Raw genomic sequence first — 21,661 nt, forward strand, 5'->3', positions numbered from 1 at the left:
CTTAAGTTACTTTCCCACAAAATTTCAAAACAAGAATGTGTCCTTCTGCCTATTAAAATCACTAAGTGAACTAACACTCAATTATTTTTGATCAACATTGGTTCACTCTGATGGGCTGTCTTGGCTGTAGTCCTGTTACATGTATCATGCAGAAATGAGCTACACATTCCTTTCTAATATCATGGCTCTATCCTTTCTTTTTTAAAAAATGTTTTGGGCTGGAGAGATGGCTTAGCGGTTAAGCACTTGCCTGTGAAGCCTAAGGACCCCGGTTCGAGGCTTGGTTCCCCAGGTCCCACGTTAGCCAGATGCACAAGGGGGCGCACACGTCTGGAGTTCGTTTGCAGAGGCTGGAAGCCCTGGCGCGCCCATTCTCTCTCTCTCCCTCCACCTGTCTTTCTCTCTGTGTCTGTCGCTCTCAAATAAATAAATAAAAAAATTTAAAAAAAAAATGTTTTTCTTTATTATTTATTTGCAAAGAGAGAGTTAGTACATGGATGCGCCAGGGCCTCTTGCAGCTGCACATGAATTCCAGAGGAAGGCTCCTCTTTGTGCTATTCATGGGTACTGGGAAATCGAATTTGGGTCATCAGGCTTTGCCAGCTAGCCCCTTTAGCCACTGAGCCACCTTTCCAGCCCTCACTATCCTTTTTTTTTTTTTTAAAAAAAAATATTTATTTATTTATTTATTTAAGAGAGAGACAGAGAGAGAGAATGGGCATGATAGGACCTTCAGCTGTTGCAAACAAACTCCAGATACATGCTCCACCTTGTGCATCTGGCTTACATGGATCCTGGGGACTCGAACCTGGGTCTTTTGGCTTTGCCGGCAAGCGCCTTAACCACCAAGCTGTCTCTGTAGCCCTCACTATTTTTTCTTTCTTTCTTATTTTTTTTTTACAGTGGAAAAAAAAAAGTATATTTAGAATTAACCAGCTAGAGGGCTGGAGAGATGGCTTAGCGGTTAAGTGCTTGCCTGTGAAGCCTAAGGACCCCGGTTCGAGGCTCGATTCCCCAGGATCCACGTTAGCCAGATGCACAAGGGGGCACACGCATCTGGAGTTTGTTTGCAGTGGCTGGAAGCCCTGGCGTGCCCATTCCCTTTCTATCTGTCTCTTTCTCTCCCTCTCTCTCTGTCACTCTCAAATAAAGAAATAAAAAATGACAAAAAATATTAAAAAAAAAAAGAATTAACCAGCTAGAATCCAGTTTAGATAATCCCAATTTTGTTGGCAACATTCAAAGCATCATAATCATGAGCCAGCCGAACATAGGCCTTCTCTCCATCAGGCCTGATCAGGGTGTTGACTTTGGCTACATCAGTGTCATAGAGTTTCTTCACAGCCTGTTCGATCTGGTGCTCGTTAGCCTGGACGTCCACAGTGAACACCAGGGTGTTGTTGTCTTCTATCTTCTTCCCCGACTCAGTGGTCAGGGGGAAGTTGATGATGGCATAGTGGTCAAGCTTGTTTCTCCTGGGGGTGCTCTTCCGAGGGAATTTAGGCTGCCTCCCGGGGCACAGTGTCTTGGGTCGCTGAAAGGTGAGTGACGTGTGGTTCTTTTTCTTCTTGTGGCTGTGGACGCCTTTCAACACGGCCTTCTTGGCTTTCAGGGCCTTTGCTTTGGCTTCAGCTTTGAGAGGGGCAGGAGTTTCCTTCTTCACTTTCGGAGCCATCTTGGTGAAAAGCCTCACTATCTTTTCTTATGTCTCATGAGATAATTTGCCTTCTAACAAAATCCAGTCCTTGTCATTAAGGATTTTATGGTCTGGTTAGAGTCCATTAGCTATAGCTATACTTAGTCTCCAATAAGTTTTTGGTTTTGGCCTTCCTTGGGATTGAACCTACACATCATAAGAAAGCTCTGTACCACTGAGCTATACTCCCAATCCTATATATATCACTACTATTAGCTATTTTACTGCATTTATTTATTTATTTATGAGAGAGAGAGAGGGAGAGAATGGGTGCACCAGGGTCTGAAGCTACTACAAATGAACTCCAGATACATGTGCTGCCATGTGTATCTGGCTTATGTGGGTCCTGGGGTATCAAACCTGGATCCTTAGGCTTCACTAGCGAGCTCCTTAGCTGCTAAGCCATCTCTCCAGCCCCAGCATCTTATTAGAGATGGGTTGCTATGCCAAACACAGTGTCAAGCACTGAGAGCAGAGAAGGAAGCAGACAGGAATGGAGAGGGCCTTCTGAAACTGTGTGTGACTGGTCCGCCGGCTGTCCTGTCCCCCATGGGAGACAGCTGGTGCTGCCTTTAGGACAGGGCTCCCTGCTAGTCACCTACGCTGCAGACACGCCCTCTTGTCATGCCGAGGAAGTCATGGTTCATGGAGACCATGTGGGGTCCTGGCCTGCTTGTTTTTAGTCCCCAGGGTAGAACCCCCTCACATCCCCACCCTAGTCTTCCATGTTCTGAAGGGTCAGGAAAAAAGAGAGAGAGAGAGAGAGAGAGAGAGAGAGAGAGAGAGAGAGAGAGAAGACAAGGAGAAGAGAATCAGCAGAAAATACCAGAATGGGAATGATAATGCTAAATGTCATTTTATTACCTTAATTTCCTGACCAACTTTGACCCTTTGATGTATGTATGTGGCTGCCTTCAAATCCCACACATCTAAAGGCTTTTTAAGTGGTGAATAGGGCTGGGCGTGGTGGTGCACACCTTTAATCCTAGCACTCAGGAGGCAGAGGTAGGAGGATCGCCATGAGTTCGAGGCCACCCTGACACTACATAGTGAATTCCAGGTCAGCTTGGGATAGAGCAAGATCCTACCTTGAAAAACCAAACAACAACAAACAAACAAAAAACCCACAAGTGATGAATAGGAGGGTCTCTCAGATCCAACTGTGTTCTAGACTGGACTCCTAGTCCTTTTCCTTTTGTGTGCACCATACTCAGAAAACTGAGTTGTCTCTGAACTCTGTGGCATGTGTTCTGAGGCTATCAGCTAGGCACAGGTTGTTCAGTGAAAGGGTGAAAAGCAGGTAGCCACCAAAAGTGAATGGGACCAACGCTGTGCCTTCCTTATCACAAAGGAAAAAGGGGCAGTCATGAGACCTAGGGGTGTCACTTCTGCTGGTGTCTGGCTAAATGGATATACTATCCTCACCAAACTACCCAGTAAACACTTCTCTTAATGTTTATACCCATCTATTACTGCTATTCTTACTGTTGGTTAGAGAAGCTTCTCTTTTCAGATGACGGTAACCTTGGGATAACTCAGAAGGCACCATGGTGCTGAGAAGAAGTGACAGGAGTGCTCAGCACTGAAATTTCTCTATCACACCTTCCAAGGCTCCGGGTCCATTGCAGAAGGTGGTGGAAAAAATGTCAGAGTCAAAAGAAGGGTAGGACTCCTTACAATGTGCTCCTCCAGACACAAAATGGCCTGGATATCTATGGCCTCACAGTGCCTGACACTACCTACACAAGACTATCATAATAGGAAAAATGATGACATCAAAATAAAAGAGAGACTGATTGAGGGGGAAGGGGTATGATGGAGAGTGCAGTTTCAAAGGGGATAGTGGGGAGGGAATTACTATGGGTCATTGTCTACAGTTATGGAAGTTGTCAATAAAAAATAAGTTATTAAAAAAAAAAAAAGAATGGGAAGCCGGGCGTGGTGGTGCACGCCTTTAATCCCAGCACTCGGGAGGCAGAGGTAGGAGGATCGCTGTGAGTTCGAGGCCACCGTGAGACTACATAGTTAATTCCAGGTCAGCCTGGGCTAGAGTGAGACCCTACCTCGGGGGGAAAAAAAAAAAAAAGAATGAAGGCTGGGTGTGGTGGTGCACGCCTTTAATTCCAGTACTCGGGAGGCAGAGGTAGGAGGATCACCATGAGTTCAAGGCCACCCTGAGACTCCATAGTGAATTCCAGTGAGACCCTACCTCGAAAAACCAAAAAAAAGGAATGAATTCCAGGTCAGCTTGGGCTAGGGTGAGACCCTGCATAAAAAAAAAAAAAAAAAAAAGAAAAAAGAAAGTTCTTGGGCTGGGGAGATGACCTAGTGGTTCAAGGCACTTGCTTGCAAAGCTTGTCGGCCTGGTTTGATTCTTTAGTACCCTTGTACAGGCAGTTGCACAAAGTGAGGTATGTTTTTTGAAGTGGCAAGAGATGAAGGCATGCCCATATTAATTCTCTATGAAACAAAAAAATAAAAATATTATTTAGGGCTGGAGGGATGGCTTAGCGGTTAAGGCATTTGCCTGCAAAGCCAAAGGACCCAGGTTCGACTCCCCAGGACCCATGTAAGCCAGATGCACAAGGTGGTGCACACATCTGGAATTTGATTGCAGTGGCTAAAAGCCCTGGCACACCCATTCTCTCTCTCTCTCTCTCTCAAATAAATAAATAAAATATATTAAAAAAATTATTTAAAGCTGGACATGGTGGCACACACATGTAATCCCAGCACTCGGGAGACAGAGGTAGAAGGATGGCCATGAGTTTAAGGCCACCCTGAGACTACATAGTACATTTCAGGTCAGGTCAGCTTTGGCTAGTGCAAGACCCTACCTCGGAAAAAACAACAACAAAAAAATCAAGAACCAACCAAACAACAACAACAAAGCCCTAAAAAAACAACAAAAAAAAATAGAAACACCTAAGATATTGTAAACTGGGTGTGGTGATGCACACCTTTGATCCCAGCACTTGGGAGGCACAGCTTAGGACACTGAGTTCGAGGCCACTCTAAGATTATACAGTGAATTCCTTATCAGCCTGGTCTACAGAGAGACCCTACCTCGAAAAACAAAAAAGTGTAAATTATATATATGTATACACACACATACGTGTGTATAAAGAGGGGCGGGGAAAACCTGCAGTCACCAGAACCCTGCAGCAGCCTAGGCGTGACCTGAGGGGCGTGGCCAAAACCTGAGGGGCGTGACCACCGCGCCGCACTTAGGCCGGGGGCGTGGCCTCGGGGAGAGGGGCGTGCCGAAGGCCGTCGGCGCATGCTCCCTGTGCCCGCGGGGCTCGGGGCCGCCGCCACAGCCCACTATAGGGCTTGGCGAGCGGCAGTCAGAAGCAGCAGGGCCGGGCTGGACGGGCGAGCGAGGGAGCGAGCGCACGGCCATGGCCCCGTGGCTGCAGCTCTGCTCGTTCTTCTTCACTGTCAACGCGTGTCTCAACGGCTCGCGGCTGGCGGTGGCGGCGGGCGGCTCGGGCCGCGCCAGGGGCGGCGACACCTGCGGCTGGAGGGTGAGGCTTTGCCCGGGCGGCGGGGCTGGGTGTCCGTCTGAGGGAACCCGTGGGGGGCGGTGCGCGCAGGTGCTCGCGGGCGGGGGCGGGATGCTCCGCTCGGCTCGGTTCGGCTCGGCGAGGGGGACGAGCGCAGGTGCTCGCGGGCGGGCGGGCGGGCAGGCGGGATGCTCGGCTGTGCTCGGCTCGGCGTCTGCGGCCAACAGCTCCGACTGCCTATCTCCCTGAGGCAAGCGTATCCATTCATCCATCCATCCTCCTCCTGCTCCTCCCTGGGGCGCGCGTCTGTCGACCCCGGGGCTGGGATGAAAGAGGCCGCCGACCTCTGGCTTTGTGTTGCTAATGAGGCCCTGCGGCCGCTGGCCCGGCTCCTCCGGAGACCGTCCGGGCGGGTGCCGGAAGGGGCGGCGAGGCGAGGGACCGGGCGCCCCCATCCTTTGTTCCCGGACCTTTGGCCCCCTCACCCCCACCCCCGGGCTCCCCGTTCCGGGCTGGCGTCCCCCTCCTTCCAAGCCGCGTTCAGAGCTAGCTTCGTCCTCCCACCCTCCCTGTCCAAGGACTGGGCCCGAGGAGGGGACCTGGAGGCATCTTTCTCTCTCTCTCGATCTCTCTGCACCCCCCCGGACCCCCCCCACGCCGTCGCTTTGTTCCTTCCAGGCAGGGCCATCACCCCACCTCTGACTACTGACTTGCTGAGAAACTTTTTTTGTTTGTTTGTTTTTCGAGGTAGGGTCTTACTCTAGCCCAAGCTGATCTGGTATTCACTATGTAGTCTGAGGGTAGCCTTGAACTCATGGAGATCCTCCTACTAGGCTCTGCCTCCCAAATGCTGGACTTAAAGGTGTGCGCCATCACGCCTGGCGAAACTTTTTTTTTTGCTGCCTGGCGTCTTACAAATGGTCTTATGGATGCTGTCCCCCTCTCTCTGCCCCCCCCCCCCCCGCGTTACCAGTTTAAGTTGAGGAATTTTTCATGGTCTAGTGCCACTAGGTGCCTCGGGACCAGATTAGGAATAGGGAGATGCTCAAACTTCTCTGCCCAGAACCGGGAGCAACTTTTGAAGATGTCTGCGCATGAGGAACATGAAGGCTGATTTTGGGTGCGGCGTCTCTTAACACCCCTTTACCTCCCACCGTCACCCGCGCGCCCCCATACCCACTGCAGGGCTTGGGGGGCGGCTGGGGGCCTGGAGTTTTCTGGTCTGTCCCGTGCCTCACCCGGTGCAGGGTCACAGCCATGGTGCCTTAAATCCTGAGGTGAGAAAATCGGCTTTGCTTTCAGGCAGCCATGAACATGACCTTGCTTGGCTGAACTTTTTTTTTTTTTTTTTTCCAAGGTAGGGTCTCACTCTAGCTCTGGCTGACCTGGAATTAACTTTGTATTCTCAGGGTGGCCTCAAACTCATGGCAATCCTCCTACCTCTGCCTCCCGAGTGCTGGGGTTAAAGGTGTGCGCCACCACGCCCAGTTTGGCTGAACTTTTTTTAAGTTCCTTGAGCCTCAGTTTCCTTATCTAGAAAACTGGGAGGAGGGAAACAGGGTCTTTCTGATTTTCCCAGAGCCCAGGGATGAGTATGAGCAGTTTGCTGACACCAAAGTTGACTTACCTCTTGGACTCTGGACAACCTCAGACAAGATCAGGATGTGACATCCCCTTTAGGTGGTCACAAGCTAATATCCAGCTCAGCTTACTTCCTTATATTTAGAGTTACCATTCAGGTAAGAGCCTGGCAGCTAAGGTCAGCTACCCTCTTCCCTTTCTTAGTAAGTAAACTGATCTTAGTTCTTCATGTGAGTAAAACATCACATTTTCTTACTGTGTCCATTGGAGTAAGAACATCAGTGTTATTTTTAGTAGATAGTAAGTTACAAGGCAATGTCATGTTGACTTACCAATTCTTTTTTTTTTTTTTTAATGATCTAGATGCTGCAATCAGGACATAGAATTTTATTTATATTGGTGTTTTGGTTTTTTTTTTTTGGTTTTTCAAGGTAGGGTCTTGTGCTAGTCCAGGCTGACCTGGAAATCACTATGTAGTCTCAGGGTGGCCTCAAACTTACAGCCATCCTCCTGCTTCTGCCTCCTGAGTGCTAGGATTAAAGGAGTGCACCACTACAACCGTTTAATATACTATTTTTAAAAAATATTTGAGAGCGAGAAAGAGGCAGATAGAGAATGGGCACAGCAGGACCTCTAGCTGCAAAGAAACTCAAACACATGCAGCACTTTGTGCATCTGGCTTTACATGGGTACTGGGGAATAGAACCTGGGTCCTTAGGCTTCTCAGGAAAGCACCTTAACCACTAAGCCATCTCTGCAGTCCAAAATACACTTTTTTTTTTTTTTTGGTTTTTCGAGGTAGGTCTCATTGTAGCCCAGGCTGACCTGGAATTCACTGTGTAGTCTCATCAGGGTGGCCTCGAACTCATGGTGATTCTCCTACCTCTGCCTCCTGAGTGCTGGCATTAAAGGCATGTGCCACCATGCCCGGCTCAAAATACACTATTTTTATTTGCAAGGAGAAAAAATGAGAGTGAATATGGGCACAGCAGGGCCTCTTGCCTCTGCAAAGGAAACTCCACAAGCCTGTGCCACTGTGCATCTGGCTTTACATGGGTACTGGGAAATTGAACCTCAGGCCAACAGGCTTTGCAAGCAAGCTCCTTCAACCCCTGAACCATTTCCCTATCCCTCATTTAACCTGTTTTTATAAAATGTTGGTTCTAGACTGATTTTGGCTTGTGACTATTGACTGTGCCTGATGGTCGCTCCTTTTAACTGGCAGTAGCCTAGGTGACTTCATGTACTAGGATATTTGGCTTGTAAGTTTTAATGTGAGAGTGTGGTAGTTGCTACAGAAGCCAGATGGGGGTTTCATTGCAACCACCGGTGGGAATGTGGTCCCTCCCCTCTAAACTACACCCCCTCCCTCCCCCCAGAATTAATTTAGTCATCTGATCTCAGTCCTGATCTCCTTTCCCCCACCACAGTCCTTAGTTAGGGGTGATATCAACAGCTCCTGCCTTAGTTAGCATCCCTCCCTCTCACGCCTTTCCTTGCATTGTCACCGTCCTGGATGAGCATGGGAACTCTGCACTGTATCCTCCCAGGCTGGTATCTGGCTCCTTTGGTCTTGGAATTGCCTGCTGGGACATGGATGGGATGGGTCTGGCAGAGCTCACAACCTCTTCACTTACCCATCTTCTCAGCTTCAGCAACTTCTCCTGCCCTGCTCCCTGCCTCCTATGCCGTTCCTTTCCTTTCTTTAAATATTATATTTATTATTTGCAAGCGGGAGGGGGTGGGGAGAGAGAGAATGGATGCTCTAGGGCTTCCAGCTACTGCAAATGAAGCATGTGCTCATCTTGTGCATCTGGCTTTACATGGGTACTGGGGATTCGAACCTGGATCCTTAGGCTTTGCAAGCAAGCACCTTAACTGCTGAGCCATCTCTCCAGCCCCTAATGCCTTTATTATTGCCAGGGTATACTTTCCTGTCTTTCTGGGATGCCCTTTTTAACCCAATCAGCCCAAGACTCAGCTGAAGTGACGGCTTTTCAGGGGAGCTCTCAGAATGTTATGCCCTATACCTTGCTTTCTCCTCCCTTATACCTTCTCACTTACTGTGAGGTTGGTAGGTGTTCATGATACCATGTGTTGAGTTTCTTGGTGGCCCCAGAGCCTGGAGCTCTTGTCAAATCTTGGCTGAGCCCATGTAGACCCTGCAGTCTTTCTGCAAAATTGGGATAGATTTGAAGAAATGAGGGACCTGTGTGGTAATCCCAGGCACACAGGAGGCTGAGATAGAAGGATCAGTGGTTCAAGATCTGCCTGATTTCAAGAGTTTGTTCAAGGCCAGTGTGGGCAATTTATTGAGACCCTGTCACCAAAAAACAAAATAAACAATAAAAGGGTCTGGGGAGTATGATTCAGCAGCTAAAGGTGGTTGATTGCAATTGGCCTGGGTTCAATTCCATGGCACCCTGGTAATGATAGATGCAAAAAGTGATGAAAGCATCTGGCATTTGTTTCCAATGGCAAAAGACCCTGGTGCCCCTCCACCTCCATGTAAATAAATAAATAGCCAGGTGTGGTGGTGTACTTTTAATCCCAGCACTCAGGAGGTGGGGGTAGGAGGATCACTGATTTTGAGGATAATTTAGGACTAGAGTGAGTTCCAGGTCATCCTGAGCTATAGAGTGAGACCTTACCTCAAGTCCCCTCCCCCCAAAATAAAATAAATAATGTTAAAAAGAGGCTTGGGGTTATGTAGCTTAGTGGTAGAGTGCTTACTTAGCATGCCAGAGGTCCTCTCTGTAGCAAGCCTTTGTACCTGTTGTTCATGCCCTTGTTCCTTCTTACCCATATGCTTTCCCTTAGTTCCAGCATTTCTTCCTGCAGGAAGCCCTCCCTGCCCCCACCTTCCTAAGTAAAAATGTCTCGGCCATGGGGTTCCTATAGATACTGGTGTTCAGAGCCTTGGGTATTTGATTCATGTCTGCTTCTCTGATCTGTGGATCTCAGCATCAACTTTGAATTTGAGTTAGATATATAAGAGCATAAAAAAAAGAATAAGGATCAGAGACTGAGGTAGGAGGATTGCCATGAGTTCAAGGCTAGCCTGGGTCGCATAGAGAGACCCTGCCTAAAAAGACCAAATGGAGGGGTTGAGTGAGAGTAGCTCATTTGTAGAGCATGCTTGAAGTCCTGGGGTTGGTCAATCTCTAGCATGCCCAAGTGTCAATGATATGTAATGCAAACAGCAGAGGACTTTGTAGGAGCTGAGTTTCCCTTAAACCTGAGAAGGGGTGTACAACTGAGCCCTGAAACCTGAAGGAAGGGCATGATGTGGACGCTGGGAGAGCAGGGCTATAAATGATCCCTTGATAACCATGGAGCATTTGGCCCAGAAACTCTGGTCCCTATTGTAGCAATATTTCCCCAAGATTTGTGAGGTGCCTGCCACCAAGAGAGATGCTGTCAGAGAGGCCTCCTTTAAGTGGTCAGGTTTCACACCCTCCCCATTACTTCTGGAGTAGTTAAGAGGCCGATACCATCTTGAACACAGCCCAGTGTTTTAAAAATGAATTGTGTGCACACTTTCATAACTACTAGGAAAAACAACCTCATGTCCCTTGTGAGGTGAAGTTGCTTTTTGAATAAGAAAGGTTATTTTACTTCCAGAGAGACTGGTCCCTGCACTCACACTGACATGGAGCGTTATTGTTGGTGATGAGTAACTTGAAATATGTCAGATTAGGTAAGTCAGGTGAGGTGGTGCCACACCTGAAATCTCAGCACCCAAGAGGCAGAGGACTGAAAGTTCCTGACATGAGCTGAAGACATGGCTTAGTGGTTAAGACACTTGCCTGCAAAGCCCAAGGACCCAGGTTTGATTCCTCAGTATCCATGTAAGCCAGATACATGAGGTGGCGCATGCATCTGGAGTTTGTTTTCAGTGGCTAGAGCCCCTGGCATGCCCATTCTTTGTCTCTCTCTGTCTCTCTCTCTAACAAATAAAATATATATAAAAAAGAAAGTTCCAGCCACATCATGAGACCTTGTCCTCCACCCCCCAAAAAAGTTAGTGTGGCATGATGGTGCATGCCTTTAATCCCAGCATTTGGGAGGCAGAGGTAGGAGGATCACTGTGCGTTCAAGGCCACCCTGAGACTACATAGAGAATTCCAGGTCAGCCTGGGCTAGAGTGAGATCCTACCTCAGTGGGAAAAAAAAAGTTAGGAATCTACACCTACAGATTTCTGTTCAGTTTTCCTGTGTTGGGGGACAGAAGTACACTTCTTGCCTCTGTACCTGAATGGGGTATATGTTCTCTGCTCTATTGTGTCTGAGACCCCACCCCTCCATGGCTGCATCTTCAGCAGTCCAGGAAGCATGTGTGCTGGTACCATCTTTACAGTAAATTGCAACTTTCCCATTTAAGGCAAATACTTCATCCCCAAAGGTAGGAAGGAGTAGGGTGGTACTTGGAAGGAAAGAAGTTCCAGCTGGTTAAAATTTAGGTCTCTGATAAAAGTCCAGTCCAAGAATTCTGCTTGGCTGCGGGCCCGGGCATGTTTATTTGATTCTGAACTGGATGCATTTTCATTCACTTGCAGCTCATGGCTCCCATGCCCCATATCTGGGCTGCTTGTCCCATGGCCATGTGGACCACATTACAGATGGTCTTTGTGTCCCATGCAGAATTTTTGGTTACAAATTACTTAGTTTTGGGTTAACAGTCACATTTTTAGGAATTTTTTTTTTTTTTTTTTTTTTTTAAGGAGTGCAGTGCTTTCTTCTAGACTGTTTTGCCTAATCAATTGGGAACTTGCCTGGCCCAGGTCCATTTCTTGAGCAGCCCTCTTCTCCCCACATCATCTAACCATTTATCCATCCCTCCCTTTCTTCTTCTCCTCCCTCCCAGAGTTCCTGAAGTATCTGGACCAGGGTGCTAGTCTCTAATTCAGGGGTACGGCTTGGTAATTGAGTGCCTCTTTCTTGCAGTACCTTTCTCTTCCAAAGGGGTTTCTCAAACTGTCCAGGGGCTTCTGGTATCAGTTTGGCCTTGGGAATATGTTCCAATGCAGAGTCAAGGACAGTAGAGCCACAATAAGAGGCCAGTTTTAGGCTGGAGAGATGGCTTAGAGGTGCTTTCCTGAAAAGCCTAACAACCCAGGTTTGATTCCCTAGTACCCATGTAGAGCCAGATGCACAAGGTGGCACATACATCTGGAGTTCATTTGTAGCGGCTGGAGACCCTGTTGTGCCCATTCTCTCTGTCTGTATCTCGTCTCTCTTTCTCTCTCTCTCTCTCTCTCTGCTTGAAAAAAAAATTGTTGTAGCCCTGGAATTAAGAATTTACTTTCTGTGAAGATTCTAATGCTGTCTGGATGAGACCCATTGCTTTAGAGACCATGCTTCCTCTAAGGGGGAGAGAAAATATGTACTAGATATTTAAAATCAATCAGTTTGGGACTGGAGAGATGGCCTAGCAGTTAACGCACTTTCCTGTAAAGCCAAAAGACCCAGGATCTTTTCCCTAGGACCCACGTAAGCCAGATGCACAAGGGGGTGCATGTATCTGGAGTTCATTTGCAGTGGCTGGAGGCCCTGGTGCATCTTGTCTGCCTCTTTCTTTCAAAGAAATAAAATTTTAAAAAAATTTAATCAATCAGTTTGATTTTCCGTTGTTCCACTGGGCTTGGGGAGGAATGCAGACTTTGTTGGGATTCTGAACAATGCCAGAAATCAAGTTGGTTTGGGGCAGCTAGTTAGGCCAAACATCCTGACTTGGGTGGGGGCCGCTGGCCTAGGGCTGGAGCCGAGGCCTGAGACTGGAGGGAACTTGACACTTGCACTGGGTTCCTCCCCAGAACAGCTGGGTTTGTCTGGAAAACTGTCTCTGGAAGGAGCAGGGCGGCATCCAAATCAGCTTCCCTGCAAAAAGGGAATGGCTACTCATGCTTTTTTTTAAGTCTTCATTTTCAGTTGAGTATTTTTCATGCTTCATTTGGCCTAAGATGTGTTGGTGTTTGGGGGGATTTTGTGTGTATGTGTGTGTCCGTGTGTGTGTCCGTGTGTGTGTGTGTGTGTCCCCGTATGTGTGTGTGCGCGCGCCCTTCCAAGCCTTTTTTCCTCATCCAGCCCTGAACTTTTCACATAATGTGCCCCAGCAGATGTCTACTGCTGCTGCTGCTGCTCAGGCCACTCCATCACATCAACAATTTTATTGTCCTCTTGTCTCTGCCTATGATGGATGGCTTTTCAGGCTTCTGGAAGTTGGGGCCCCACCTGCCACTTATGAGAGTCTGTTAAGAGAGTATGAGATGAGGCAGGGCCCAGGTATGCATGGGAAACCCAGCTGTATCCTCAGAGCAGACATCTTTTCTGATGCTCTTACAAGGACCATTTTGCATCTTCCCCAAATATGGGGGATGGTTATCTGTGCTGGTGCCATCATCCAGTCTAAGGCCTCCAGACTTGCCCAATGGGAGGTTTTGTCCTCCTGGGCAGTGTCTGTGTCTTTGGCAGCAGGGGGAAGTTCTGAATGGGCCTGACATCCCTGATTAGGTGACTGACTGATGGCCCTACAACACATTGTCTCCTTCAGAGCTCAGACCTTTGAAGCGCCTCCCTCCCGGTGGGAAGTAAAGAGACTATTTGCTCGGTTAAAATGCCTTGGTATTTCCTCTGTTTAACCACAGGCCACTTCCCCTCTGCCACTCTAAACCCAGCAGGGCCACCAGCTGATTGAAAAGACACAGCCTTGGAGTGATCTGCATCCTACTGAAACAGATAGTTTTACAGCAAATTACTGCCAGGGCACTTCTCCAGAAGGACCCGACCTAAAGAAGAATCTACACTCCTGGTCTAGCTCAGAATTTAGACTGACATAATTCACATTTGAAGTCTTGAATGAGTTCTTAAAAAAAAAAAGGAGTCCAAATCAGATATTAAAATCTGTGTGTTTTATTGACATATGACAGGTGAAAGCTATTCAATGAACAGATTTTTTTTCTCCTTGATGTCTGGGAAGGGCATGATGTCTGTTCACAGAGAACTACTCTTCCTTTTCTTTCTTTGTCTCATGCCCATAGAGGCTCATGCAAGAAGTTTGTAGTTTGAATAAAACCAAGCATATCTGTAGGGAGACTCCCTTGATCTTTTTCAAGCAGTATCTTAATAAGTTTATTTAATAACACAAGGCAGGGAACTGTTAGGTCAGGATGGGCTCCCCAAAATTGATTTACTGAAAAAAAGCAGGATGGGGGGGGGGAGGGAAGAAACCGCCCAGCTATTATGCCTTCCTTGTCTAACAATGTCCCTCAGGTCATGATTTCTTTCCCTCTTATCTTGTAAGTCACCTGGCCACTGTTTTGTTGTTACACCCTGGGTCTCTTAGATGAGGTAGTGTCTTGCTCTAGCCCAGGCTGACCTGGAATTCACTGTGCAGTCTCAGGATAGCCTCTATCCCATGGTGATCCTCCTACTTCTGCCTCCCTGAGCGCTGGGATTAAATGCGTGCACCACCAAGCCTTCCTAAAGAAACTTTTTTATTCAACTTTTCCCTTCCTCACCTTCCCCCAACTGAAGAGCCCTATAAAGCCCACTATCTGGAATTTCAGGTTGCCTGTGCTTCGCTCTTGAGAGTCAGTACTGGTAGCTTGTGGTTTTCCCGAATTTAAAAAAAAAAAATTGAATCATCTTAAAAACTACCTATGTAACAGACTGAAAATTGAAATTCTGGCTGTTCTCTGTTTTTGTGAAGCACTCCTGCCCCCCAAAGAACAACCCCAAACCTGTAGCTACTCTCTGGTAGAGACTTAACTATTTTACAACATCATTGTTCAAAGTATCCATGATAAAAATGGCTGTGCTTTTCTTGGTGCCTTGTTTGGAAATGTTGGGGGAAGGTTGATGTAGCTAATTAAAGCTACAACATTTAAAGGGGAGACTTAATAGGTACCAGCTGTCCTTAGCAAATCACAGAGGTAGATGACAAAACAAAGAAGTGATGTGAATACACATGCAATTCTCTTCTACAATGGAAGTTGGCCTATAAATTTGCTGCTTTAATGGTGTAAATGAAAACTACATCTAGTGTGTACATTTATAAAGCCTTTGTTTTATAGTGAACCTAATGGTAAAATGTCCTATTTGCATAAGGCCCAGATCTTAAGAGTTGAAAGGGCAACAAATAGCAATTATTGTTAGATGTTAACTGCACTAGAAGTTTATGGTACTTTTCTTCTGTTATCTGATCTAACAGCATTAATCATGAGGATTTTTGTTAAAATTACTACATTGAAGTTTCTAGGAAAGCTATGTAACATTGAAGCATTAACTTTTGAAATTGATAGCATTAACTGAGTGTTTAGATGGATGTTTACATTTTATACATTAAATAAATACATCAAATGAATCCTTTGGAAATCATTAGGGATTAAGCTTTAAATATCACTATTTTTTTTTCCATTTTAAAAAAGTAGGCGGCTGGGTGTGGTGGTGCATGCTTTTAATCCCAGTATTTGGGAGGCAGAGGTGGGAGGATCAGCAGGATTGCCCTGAGTTCAAGGCCACCCTGAGACTACCTAGTGAATTCCAGGTTAGCCTGGGCTGGAGTGAGACCCTACCTCAAAAAACTAAAAAAGAAAAAAAAAAGGGGGGGGGTTTAGAGGATATGTACAAGGTCCTGGCTTTGATCCTTAACACTGCAAGAAAAAAAAAAGTATCTTAAGTACTTTATATCCTTAAAAGCTAGGCGCTTTTCCAAGCAAGTGTCCTGTTTTGTCCATTTTGTAGATTTTTTCCCCCATATTGAATAGTAACCCTTCACAAAATGCTGGCTGTGGCCCCAGACTTGTGAGCTGGGCCTTTATATTCAAGTGGGAGGGTTGATGGAGTGGGATGGGGGGACTCCTTGGAACACAGAGGTACACTTTCCTGAGACAAGCCATGTGGTTTAGAAACCTTTTCTCCAGGATTTTATTCTGTCCAGGTGATTTCTGGTTTCTCTTTCCTCTAAGCGGCCCTCCTTTTATCTGAGGAAAAATGTGCAATGCAGACCAAATGTAGGAGCAGTGTGCCTGCTGAGTGACAGTTTATGGCCCCCTTCCTCTGGGGTGCACATATTGGCTCTGGGTGGGGCACAGGCACTTGCCTGGTTAGAATTTACTGTGACGGCTGATAGATATCCCAAGCTCTAAAAGGCTTATTTGGAGGTCAGGGGTGATTTTTTTTTTTTTAAAGCAGTGGTTTTTGGAAAAGACAAGTGGTAGTACCAGCCGCTTTCCTGACACTCTCCTTGCAGATGGGGATCACTGGAGGAGCATGGGTTGGCAGCTGGAGGTGTGTGTAGGGGGGGTTATGAGCCTCCAGTACAGAGGCTTCCTGCCCCTGCCTGCCTGTCTTTCCTCTCCAAACCTCCCTGCTATCCCCAGAGAAACATGAGCCAGTTGCTCTCCCCCACCCTCACCCTGTGAAAGGCAGTTTCACATGGTGTCCTGCTTGCAGGACATTTTAGGAGCTCTGACTCAATCTGGGTCTCAGTTGGTTCCCAGCAATTCTGGTATCATGCTCTGCCTCAGTTTCTCTTGTGAAGCTTCTCTGAATATGAAATTTACCTCAAAAAGTCTGAGCAACTCTGTCATCATGTCGTTCAGTTTTAGTGAGAATGTGGCAGTGAGGGAGAACAGAAATGGGATTAATTGATGAAGACTCACCTGAAACAGTGGCTCAGCTGGAGGCATAGGACGAGGGATGGGGATGGCAGGGGACTTTTGACATGGATTCACTGGTGAGTGGCATGGGACAGTTTGAGCAGGAAGCAAGATGTGAATAGAGCCAGAGAAGAACTTACTACAGGGCAACAGTTTTTTTTTTTTTTTTTTTTTTAAGCAGGGTTTCACTCTGTATGTAGCTCAGACTGCTCTTGAACTCATGCTGATCCTCCTACCTTAACTTTCTAAGTGCTGGGATTATAGGCATGAATCACCATGCCCAGTTCTACCTTATTTTGTGAAACAGGGTCTCACTGAACCTAGAGCCCACTGATTTGGCTAGGCTAGCTAGTTGGTAAGCCTAGGATCTATCTCCTCCTTTGTGGTATTGGAGTTACAGGTGCCTGCCACATATGTGCTGGGATCTAAACTCAGGTCCTCATGCTTGCATTTCAAGCACTTTAACCATAGAACCCTCTCACCATTCTCCTTTCACACCTTTTGTTGAGCTAAGATCTTGCTATGCAAACAGATTAGCCTAAAATTCATCATGTGGCCCAGGCTGGCCTCAAACTCATGGTCTTCCTACTTCAGTGTCCCCAGTCCTGGCATTACAGGTGTGTAGCACCATGCCTGTCTGCCTTTGTTTCGTTCCCTTCTCCATCTCCATACTAGTGCCCAGCACACAGTTGGCTCCTCATTCATGTTTCTCCAATGGCAAAGCGCTCCACAGGAAATTAAAACAGGGAGATAAAGGTGGCTTCTTGCAAGTCTCCCAGTGGCCTCTCTGAGGAAGCAATGCATAAAAATAAGGTGATTCTTCATAATTAAAATTTCCACAGAAATTCTGTAGTTAACCTGTATTTTCTTTTTGTAAAAAATTTTTATGTATTTATTTATGTATTTGAGAGAGAGAAAGAGGTAGGTAGAGAGAGAATGGGCAGGCCTAGGCCTCTAGTCACTGCAGATGAACTTCAGATGCATGCGCCACCTTGTTCATCTGGCTTTATGTGGGTACTGTGGAATCGATCTTGGGCCCTTTGACTTTGCTGGCAAGCGCCTTAGGCAAGCGCCTTAACCACTAAGCCATCTTTCCAGCCCAACTTGTGTTTTCTTTTCTTTCTTTTCTTTTTTTTCAACTTATGTTTTCTTAACATTGACTAATCATGTGGGATCAGGTCTTGAGAGTAGTAGTGTTAGAATTTGCTTGGCTTATTCAACTCATATCACCATCCTTGGGTATTCTTACAGGTTGGCATGGTAGCTGAGGGCTAGGCTACATGATCATGTCAGGACTTCTGTTGTGTGGGAGCTACACCTTGCAGAGTGTCTGAAGATTTTTTTTCTTTGTGTGTGGGGGGGTTATCTGGACCAGTCTTCCTGTTTCCTTGCACTGAGAATGAGAAAAATGTAGAGTGACTCTTGAGCACTGAGCAGCTAGCTTTGGACTTTCTGAAATGATGGGAATCCAACAAGTCACTTCTTGGCAGTGGCCCTTCCTTTATGAAAACTTTCTACTCACCAGAGATACAGGTCTCACAGTTTTGACTTCCCCTCCCTACTGTGAATGTGTGTCATTTTGTGAAGTCACGTGATGGCCCACCAGACTCAGAGTTGTTTTTGCCTTCTTTGGACTGGGGATTTGCTGGCCAGCTGTGGTAATGCGGCTTTTTTTTTTTTTTTTTTTTTGTGGTCTTTGATTTTCATGCCTCGCTTCCCTGTGGGAGGATAGATATTTCTGATCTTACCTCTGCTCATATTCAGATCCAGCCAAGCAATCAGTGACTTCCCCAGGCTTTTTTTTTTTTTTTTTTTTTTTGTGGGGGACTGTGGGAAAAGTCCTGGTTGGCTGGCTATGAATTAATGAAATCCTTAGAAGGCTCCACTAAAGATAGCTCCTGTGGCTTAAAAAAATGGCATTGCTTTTTCTAATTTGAGAAAGAGGTCATGGAGTTTTATCAAAATGAAGCAGAAAAGAAATGCATTTGCTTGTGCTGACCAAAGGCTGCTCCAAGGCCACGGGAGCTGTGGTCTAGCTTCCAGTGCACCGCAGGGGCACACCACCCAGACCCTCTTTCAAGCCACTCAGGATTCGCTGCCATCATTGTTCACCTACTTTTTGAAGTCATTGAGAGACAGGAATTCTACCTCCCATATCTTTTCACTTGCACATTTCTCATCTGCTGCATTTTCTTCCTTTTGCTTACAGCACATAGTTTGTAAGTCCAGAGGTTTTAACTTGATCAAGACCAGTATAGTCATTGCTTTGATCTCATGGAAAGATGCAGGTGGCTAATAGGGGCGAGTTTGGGTAGAAGGCAGGGGGCTGTAAAGAGGTCTAAAATGTTTTTTTTTTTGTTGTTGTTGTTGTTATTGTTTTGTTTTGTTTCGTTTTGCTTTTTGAAGTAGGGTCTTGCTCTATCCCAGGCTGACTTGGAATTTACTATGTAGTCTCAGGGTGGCCTCGAACTCACAGTAGTCCTCCTACCTCTGCCTCTCGGGTGCTGGGATTAAAGACGTGCACCACCATTTCTGGCTAAAATTTTTTTTTTAATTTTTTTTTTGGTTCATTTTTTATTTATTTATTTGAGAGTGACAGAGAGAGAGAGAGAGAGAGAGAGAGAGATTGAGAACAGGTGCGCCAGGGCTTCCAGTCACTGCAAATGAACTCCAGATGTGTGCGCCCCCTTGTGCATCTGGCTAACATAGGTACTGGGGAACCGAGCCTCGAACCGGGGTCCTTAGGCTTCAGAGGCAAGCGCTTACCCACTAAGCCATCTCTCCAGCCCTAAAATGTTTTTAAATTAATAGAAATTCTGATGTGAGAAGAAGCATGATCGATTTCTGGAGGAGTTCTAGGGAAAGAGATAGAGGATTTTAAAGTGACATGACTTTTTTGTTTTACTTTATTTATTTATTTATTTTTTGAGGTAGGGTCTCACTCTAGCCCAGGCTGACCTGGAATTCACTCTGTAGTCTCAAGTTGTCCTCGAACTCACTGTGATTCTCCTACCTCAGCCTCCCAAATTCTGGGATTAAAGGTGTATACCACCATGCCTGGCCCAACTTTCCTTTATTTTATCTCATTTATTTATTTATGTATTTGGTTTTTTGAGGTAGGATCTCACTGTAGCCCAGGCTGACCTGGAATTCCCTACATAGTCTCAGGGTAGCCTTGAACTCAGGGTGATCCTATCCTCCTAGGCTTTACTTCCCGAGTGCTGGGATTAAAGGTGTGTGCTAGCACACATGGCTAATTTATTTTTTTTAGGTATTTTTGTTTGTTTGTTTGTTTGTTTTTCAATGTAGGGTCTTGCTCTAACCCAGGCTGACCTGCAATTCACTGTGTAGTCTCAGGGTGGCCTCGAACTCACAGTGATCCTCCTACCTGTGCCTCCTGAATGCTGGGATTAAAGGTGTGCGCCACCATGTCTGGCCTCCACATACGACTTTAAAAAACAGAAACAGTGTTGATTATGGTAGTGCACACCTATAATTTCAGAACTAGAGAGGCTGGGGTAAGCGGATGTCAAGTTCCAGGCTAGTCTGGGCTACATAGAGGTCATTTCAAGTAAAATGAAATCAGTATCAGTGTCTTTAAGTGTCCATTGTGTGCTTATGCCCCCATATAAATGAGTTATAATTATAAGTCACTTTATGCATTTTAAAATCTATTTTTAATTGGGTCTTGTCTGTATTAAGATTCTATAATTTCCCTTTTTAGTGTCAGTAATGTTTTGAGCACCTGTCTTCTTCAGCCAGCCACCTGCGCCCAAGGAGTCCCCATTGCTGTGTTCATTCTTCCATACTCGGTATTCTGAAATTTCCCAAGCCTAGGGGAAAGTGGACAGAATAGGACAATGAACACTCATTTCTTATTGGCCTGGAGTTACCAGCTTTTACATTTTGCCACTTAGCTCATCTGTCCTTTTTGCCCCCTTCATCAGGAATCACATTCCTAGATGCAGACAGGAATCATCATGGCATTTGAATGTCTTGTCTCTCTGTTCTGCTTTAATGTATAACAGTCCCTCCACCTGGTTTTGGTCCTTCATAACCTACACATTCCCAAGAGTCCAGGTCACTTGTGTAGATAATCCCACCATCTGGATTTCTATTTTCTCATCATTAGGGTCTAATTTAAATATTTTGGCTAGATCCCTTTAAAGGTATATTGTGACATCATTGGATTTGAGATTTCAGTGGTTAACAAATATGAATGCTGTTTTAGCCATTAGTAAAAAAAATTTTTTTCCTGCTTGAAATTGTCTTTTTAAAAATTTTATTTATTTATTTATTATCTGGCTAATGAGAGTCCTGGGGAATAGAACCTGGATCCTTTGGCTTTGCAGGCAAACACCTTAACTGCTAAGCCATCCTCCAGCCCCTGAAATTGTCTTTTTGATAGCAAATGGAATTTAGTCTTCGGTTGTCTTTCTGTCTTTATTCAGGGTCTAGAGAAAGTGCAGAGTATCATGTACTCTTCTATAATAAATGGTTCCTTAAAGACCATTTGAAATCAGCTGTGCTCTGAAAACTAGAAGTACTGCTTTGCAAGAAGGCTTAAAACTTCTGCTGTTCACACAGGCTTGTTGCAAACAGTTGTAGATGTTGCCCTCAGTGGCTGGGAAAGAGTTCCTATTAAACACCAGCAAGCGTATGGTTGAGTGCTTCCTCACACCAAAATTCAGCTATTTCTTTCCTTTGTGCTAAGAAAACATTGGACTTTTATTTCTCTAAGTTCTGTGACTGCATGTGCCTAAATTAGAGTCCCTTGCTGACAATTTTCATTAATTTAACTTGAATCACTATCTCTTATCTAACTAATTACATGACTTTTTTAACTTTAATTTGCCCCCACCCTAGATTTTAGGGCCAAGACCTGTAAAGTTAATATTGATCATTTTTCAAAGTAAGTTAAAATGTCAAAAAGCGACAAGTTGTTATTCTTACAGAGTACTGGTGCAACAACAGAGACAAAGCCTCCATCTTTTATTCATAAGTCTGGGGGGACTGTGAGGGCGCAGGCAGGCCCGTGTGCCCAGCATTTGTTCAGCTTTCAGGACTAGGCCTCCTCCCCTGCTGGCCATGAAATGTCGTGCCGAGGCGTAACAGTGGGGACATTCAGCATCCAGAAAACGGGCCTCAGACGTTCAACTTTGGTTTTTACTTTTTTGTTTTTTTGGCATTAAGTCCACAGTCTCTTCTGTGGCCTG

At 45.9% G+C, this 21,661-nt stretch overlaps 2 protein-coding genes across 2 annotated transcripts in view; one reads left to right on the forward strand and one right to left on the reverse strand.

Moving 5' to 3' along the window:
• Positions 1-1,210: 1,210 nt before the first annotated feature.
• Positions 1,211-1,675, reverse strand: LOC101612188 (60S ribosomal protein L23a-like). Its single transcript, XM_045135663.1, has one exon. It carries the CDS (start codon positions 1,673-1,675, stop codon positions 1,211-1,213), a length of 465 nt encoding a protein of 154 aa, XP_044991598.1.
• A 3,395-nt stretch (positions 1,676-5,070) lies between these two features.
• The window catches only part of Il17rd (interleukin 17 receptor D), a 90,137-nt gene continuing 73,546 nt past the window's right edge, over positions 5,071-21,661 (forward strand). Inside the window, exon 1 of the mRNA XM_004661305.2 lies at positions 5,071-5,223. Coding sequence (XP_004661362.2) covers positions 5,098-5,223 — 126 coding nt within the window. The 5' untranslated portion in view covers positions 5,071-5,097. The remainder of the gene's footprint in view (positions 5,224-21,661) is intronic.

The sequence above is a fragment of the Jaculus jaculus genome, chromosome 16 (assembly GCF_020740685.1).
Source record: "Jaculus jaculus isolate mJacJac1 chromosome 16, mJacJac1.mat.Y.cur, whole genome shotgun sequence".
In the NCBI taxonomy this organism is placed as follows: domain Eukaryota; kingdom Metazoa; phylum Chordata; class Mammalia; order Rodentia; family Dipodidae; genus Jaculus; species Jaculus jaculus.

What these genes read in the sequence shown, in the direction of transcription:
- LOC101612188 (XM_045135663.1), bottom strand. Translation starts at nt 1,675, where the DNA reads ATGGCTCCGAAAGTGAAGAAGGAAACTCCTGCCCCTCTCAAAGCTGAA.